Source organism: Pongo abelii, chromosome 8 (assembly GCF_028885655.2).
Source record: "Pongo abelii isolate AG06213 chromosome 8, NHGRI_mPonAbe1-v2.0_pri, whole genome shotgun sequence".
Taxonomy (NCBI): Eukaryota; Metazoa; Chordata; class Mammalia; order Primates; family Hominidae; genus Pongo; species Pongo abelii.
The window spans coordinates 54,273,240-54,279,046 of NC_071993.2; the positions used below are offsets into that span (position 1 = coordinate 54,273,240).

The window sequence follows — 5,807 nt, forward strand, 5'->3', positions numbered from 1 at the left end:
ACTCACCCCAGTGTGCACACACTACATCACTCACTCCAGTGTGCACACACATCAGTCACCACAGTGTGCATACACCACATCACTCACCCCAGTGTGCACGCACATCACGCACCCCAGTGTACACACATATCACTCACCCCAGGGTGCACACACATCACTCACCCCAGGGTGCACACACCACATCATTCACTCCAGTGTGCCCACACATTACTCACCCCAGTGTGCACACACCACATCACTTACCCCAGTGTGCAGACACCACCAACCTGCATCCGCCCAGCCCTGAGATGCTGCCTTCCCCTCCCCTCTGCCTCCTTAGGAAGGGGAGGCCCATCCCAGTGGGATCTGGAGGGTGGGGTAGGCAGGGTATGAGTCTATAGGGTCCTCAAGATCGGGTCTTACATTCAGGAGGGGCTGCAAATTAGACATTTGACTTTATTTCCGAGTGAAATTTTCAGGCAGGCACAGAAGCACACCACCAGGACTGAAAGAAGATGCTCAACACCCAACTTGGAATAGCATTGTCATAACACACTGCCCGGCATGTAGCAGAAATTCATATTTTCTCTAATGCCAGTAATTAAACAAGAATGTTTTGTTGTATTTGTGTGTTAAAGTTGTTCATTGGTTCCATGTAAACATTTAACATAATGTTTTCCCCACCCCCCACTTTTTTTTTAAATAAATGGGAGCTTCAACCACAGGGAAAGGCCCTGTCCTCTCTAAGCCTCCCCTAGGCCCTGCTCTGGCTGGAGGTCAGAGGGCCATAGGTGCACTCTTCACCACTTTCAGACTCTTCCTCATACCGCCCAGCTCCATGTGTGGCCAGGAGAGTCAGAGGAGAGGGTGAAACACAGAGCAAATGGAAGCCTTATCCTCCCTTGGGTTCGGGGATGCTGAGTCTGGTCCCACAGTCCAAACCCAGGCAGGGCACTGGGACGCACATGACTCAAGAGAGCCGTCAAATGCAGGCAGAGCCAGTGATCGCCGATAAGGACTACAGCTCTTCCGAGGCTGGGAGGGCTCGCCCAGGAAGGCTGGAGTCTTGTCACTTGAGGACATGTCATCAAGGAATAAAAATAGGTATGTTTCAAAGACCAAAGCCAGAGCACATTTAATTCCAACAAATTCAAATCCAGGCCCATCTCCTATGGGGTTGTCGCTGGGGGGCACCCTGGGCACCGCATGCGGGTGAGCTGGCTATGCTGAGTAACTGCAGAGGTGCTGGCCACAGGCTGCCCCATCCCTCAGGGGAAAGTGTGCCCGGCCCTCTCAAATGGTCACATGGTTTCAGTCCAGGGACAGTGAATGGCCCTGTGTGCACCATTGGCCGTGGGAGCACTGCACCAGGGGGTCAAAATAGCTCCAGCCACAGTGTATCATGCAGCCCACAGGGCTGCTGTCCTGACCTCTCTCTCTATCCTGCAGTTGGCCTGGGGTTAGTTTTTCAGTGCCTCAGGGGTGATATTAAAAAGCATTTGGCCGCTGAGTGAGCACTGGCAACAGTGGCCAGACCACGCCTTGTATGTGACAAGCAGCCCAGTCACACCTGTGACTGATGGGCCTCAGCCTGGCCTGGCCTCAACACTCCTGGGCTCCCAATGTCTCACTGCTCTTTAGCTGGAGAGGATCTGCTAAACTGCAGCGGGGCACTTGGGAAGATCCTGGGCTTTGGTGTCCCACAAATCTGAGTTGGAATCATGCCATTGACCAATGCTACTTGATCTGTTTGTGTTTTGTGTCTCTAAATTGGAAGCCATGCCCCTCTAACTGGGTTGTGGAAAATAACATGCAATGATGGGTGTGGCACTCAGCCTTCTCCTTCCCTCTACTCCCCAAGGGTTTTGGAGTGAGCTGGCCTCCTCCACCTCTGACTTCCATCAATCTCTGCAGTCACCTGCCCACCTGTGCTCCTCTGGCTCACTGCTGTTGTTTTCTGCTGACTCTGGATTATTTTTCCCCCTGTCTCCTTTTCATCACCTCCTTGCATCCCAACAACCCTCCCAGGCTTTCCCGTTGTGCTCAAATCCCCATTTCCTTAGCCTTCCCTGGCAGTTGAGCTCAGTGGTGTATGCTTTGGGTGGGGGGTGGGGAGGGAGAGCAGGCTCCCTTTCCTCCTCCAGGCTGGCATGCAGATTGAATCAGTCCTTGTTGTGCCCAGGGGGATGCAGGACCTCTCATGTGGAGCCCCTTTGGCCTGCCTCCCCAGCCCCGCAGGCAGATACTACCTGCACCCACACTCTGCCACGCTCATGCCCTCGTAATGGTACTTGAGGGTGGGCACCCCCATGTCATCCTTGTAGAGGACGGAGATGGGGCTCAGTTTGGTGGGCACACAGCAGGCCTTGCCCACCTTTGTGGGGAACTTGAGATGCACCAGGGTCTGCACGATAGCGTGTTTCGTCGGCGTCACATCGTCAGCCAAGGGGAAGAAGCAGCCGCCCTTACACTCATAGGCTTCGTACTCCTTGGGTGCGATGATCCAGCTGTCCCAGCCGATGTCCTCGAAGTTTACCCGCAGGGAGGTCTTTTGACAGTGGCTGCCAGCCCCGGCGCTCCTTTTCCGCCTGGCTAAAGTCGACCCTGCAGCCACGTGGCCATCCGTGTCCTCCTCGTGGCTGCTCTCACCTGCCTCTGTGGAGCCGTCCTTGGACAGCTTCTTGAGCACACTCTCTTGTTCATGGCTGATCATCTCCCTCAGCTCCAGCCTGGTCTCCTTGGTCCCGCTGCTGTGGTCATTGGAGAAGACGACAAAGAAGGGCAGGTTTCTGGAACCTGGGGGGACATTGATGTCCAGCGTGTCGCAGCCCTTCCTGTGGCTCTCCACAGTCACTTCCAGCTTATTTTTGCTCTTGGTGGAGTCGGACCGGACCCAACGCTTCACAGCACTGGACACTTCCAAGGTCTCCCAGCCCTCATCCTGAATGTCCTGGGACACCAGGAAGGTCTTGGTCTCTGCAGCACTATCCCAGGCATCTGTTCCATCCAGAACATCATAAATGACCACGCTTCCTTTCAGGTCGTGAGAGGGGTCCACGTGATTTTGACAGGAGACATAGAGTCGGAGCTCAGCTCTGGTGATCTGCTCGTGCCTCGGAATGGAGATGTTGAAGAGCAAGATATGCTTTTGGAAGGGGAAGTCCTCTGTGGCAGTTATGGAGATGGCATCTGAAATGCAAACACATGTGGTGGGCATCTGCCGGAGGGTCTGTTTCCATGACACTGAAGCTGAGTCTCAGGGTTTAGACAGAAGAGCATCTGGGATAACAATTTTGGTCTGTATTATCTCTATTTGGTTTCACCCAAGCCCTTAAGGTATAAGAGTATTTTGAAAGGTACACTTAAGATCTTCCAAAGGAGATGCCTCCAATTGGGATTGACAGTTCCTACTGTTCATTGAGCATCTACTATGTGCCAGGCATTACACTGGGAGCTTTGCAGAATACATTTCACCTTAATCCTCTCACTTACCCTGGGAGGATCTAATTATTATTCCACGTTTGCAGATGTGGAGACTGGGATTCAAGGCAGTTAATTGCCAAAATGCATACAGCTAGTTGAGTATTCTGGGACTTACTAGCACACAGCTAGTGAGTACATAAAGAAAACAGAAAAACTCACTGTCAGATCCTGAATGAAGATCCTGAGTGTATGAATTTAAAGGAGAGATCCTGGGTGGGGACAGTGAAACCCCAATATTAAGATGTTATCAAAAATCTCAGCCTCTAAACAGTGTATAAATCATTTGAAATTGTAATTTCCAAACAAAGCGAAAGTGGATAATTGGTTTTAGTGTTTCAGGAACAAAATCTATTAGCTTCAATTGTTTTGTCACGTCAAGCAAAAATGGGGCTTGCCTTTTAGCCACATAGTTATCTCGATATCCCATTTATCCTGGGCTGACACTTGGTCATTAGCACGCTCCTGCTATACCATGGCTGGTTCACAGACAGGGAAAAGAGGTTGCATTTTTTGAGCACTTGCTATGTGCCCACATGTGTGGAGACCCTGTGCTATAGGGAAACCTAGCTGGCAGATTTTGAAGTGCCAGTCCTGCCTCTGCAGACCGGTTAGGTCTGGCCTGGGTGTGGTATGGAGCCAGGCCCCTTAGCCATTTGCAAGTCTCAGACCCAGGAAGGGAGAGGCTCTGTGCTCCTGGACATTCAGAGGGAGACAGCAGCAGCAGCAGGAAAAGCCGGCTGTGCAGGCAGACAGGCCTGGGTCAGAATCCAGCAGCTTAACACTTCCTAGGTGACATGGGTGGGTACCCTTGGTGGCTGCAAGCTTTGACTGAACAGTTTCACTCTTCAGAAACATATTTCCCCTGCATCATGTGAGCTTGACTGAGTTAGGACATAGGTCCTAGGTCCATGTTTGTTATCTTCTAGTCCTTCTAAATCAGATATATTTCTATTTAAAAACAATTAGGTTCTCTTCCAACACTTCTCTGTCAAAGAATTTTATCTGATTTTTAAAACCCTTTCACAAGAAAGGAATAGATGTGCTTTGAAAGTTTAAAAATATACCAGTTAGTTGGAGGTGAAATAGATTGTTCTGTTCTGAAGTAAGAAGGGGACAGGAAGGGAAGGGGGAAAGGAAGAGAAGTGAATCAGAGGGGAGAGACGGAAAGAAGGGGAGAGTAAAGAGAAGGGGTGGAAAAAAGGGAGCTGGCATCCCTGTGCACCTGCTGTGTGAAATGTGGCACACAGCCTGGGGAAGGTGAATCCTTCAGAGCAGAAGCACTGAGTAGAACTCTCAGTGACCATGGAAATGTTCTGCAGTCTGCACTGCCTGATAGGGAAGCCATTAGCCACACATTTGAAAGGAAGCTGGTGAGGCTAAAGAAATAAGTTTTAATTTTATTTCTTTGTAACTAATTTAAATGGAAGCTTGAAGAGCCTCCTATGGCCAGCGGCCTCCACCCTGGGGAAAGCAGCTGTGGACCTGTGAGTCCCACCCCAGCGCGCATGGTGCAAGCGGAGACCCTACCTTCCATGCTGAAGCTCCGCACAATGTTGGACGCTGGCGTAGTCGACTTATCGGACGTGTACCTGTTGTACAAGTCGATCATGTACTGCGGCGGCTCCACCCTGGTTTTGTCCTGCGAAGGGACCCCACTCAGGTTAAGGCTGCGCAAGAAATCCACCTTCACGTTCTCCAGAAACATCTTCAGGTTGAAGGTGTGCTCCGGCAGCCCACCTCCAGGCACCCCCAGTGGGCTGTGGGCGTTTCCCCCAGCAGACCCTCGTCCCCAGCTCTGCAGTGGCTTCCCCTGTAGGGAGCCAGCCAGCAGGGACAGCAGGGGCAGGGCCACCCACAGTGCCCCAAGACACATCTTAGGCCAGCGCAATCACCCAGAGAGGAGACTGCAGGCGGCCGTGCTGTGTTAGCGGGCACGGGGAGGAGCCGGGAAGGAGCTGGCCGGCATCTCCCTGCTGTTTGCTCTGAAGGAACCGTCCTGGCCAGCGCCCACTCTCACCCGCCGCCGGGCTGGATTGTCCTCCACTTGTGCTTATCTGGTCCTCGATGCCGCGCTCCGACGTCTTATCTGAGGGAGCCTTCCGTTAATGAAGGCTCTATAAACATCTGACAAACACACAGGGCATGCGGTAAGGACACGGCCTACTGTAAAGAATCTGTGCTTCTCCAGGGGGTTATTGCCCCCTAATTAGGATACTTTCTCATTTCCTTGCCAGGGCTCTTCAGAAGAATCTCCAGGCAGGGTGACATGTGCTCCCTCTCCTGGGCCACAAGAGTGAAGAATCCAGGAAATAAGACCAAGTAGTCCTCCAAATATAGAAAGGACA

At 51.9% G+C, this 5,807-nt stretch overlaps 1 protein-coding gene across 1 annotated transcript; it reads right to left on the reverse strand.

The window, feature by feature from the left end:
- Positions 1 to 360: 360 nt before the first annotated feature.
- Positions 361 to 5,550, reverse strand: GDF2 (growth differentiation factor 2). The gene is made up of 2 exons (XM_002820700.4): positions 4,990 to 5,550; positions 361 to 3,168 (listed from the first exon to the last, which is right to left on the reverse strand). The coding sequence occupies exons 1-2, from the start codon at positions 5,333 to 5,335 to the stop codon at positions 2,225 to 2,227; spliced, it is 1,290 nt and encodes a 429-aa protein (XP_002820746.1). The 5' UTR covers positions 5,336 to 5,550; the 3' UTR covers positions 361 to 2,224.
- Positions 5,551 to 5,807: the final 257 nt, after the last annotated feature.

Excerpts from the sequence above, each read along its gene's own strand:
- GDF2 (XM_002820700.4), bottom strand. The coding sequence starts at position 5,335 with ATGTGTCTTGGGGCACTGTGGGTGGCCCTGCCCCTGCTGTCCCTGCTG. Across the intron at positions 3,169-4,989 it reads GCGGAGCTTCAGCATGGAAG|ATGCCATCTCCATAACTGCC; the intron begins GTAGGGTCTCCG and ends TTTGCATTTCAG.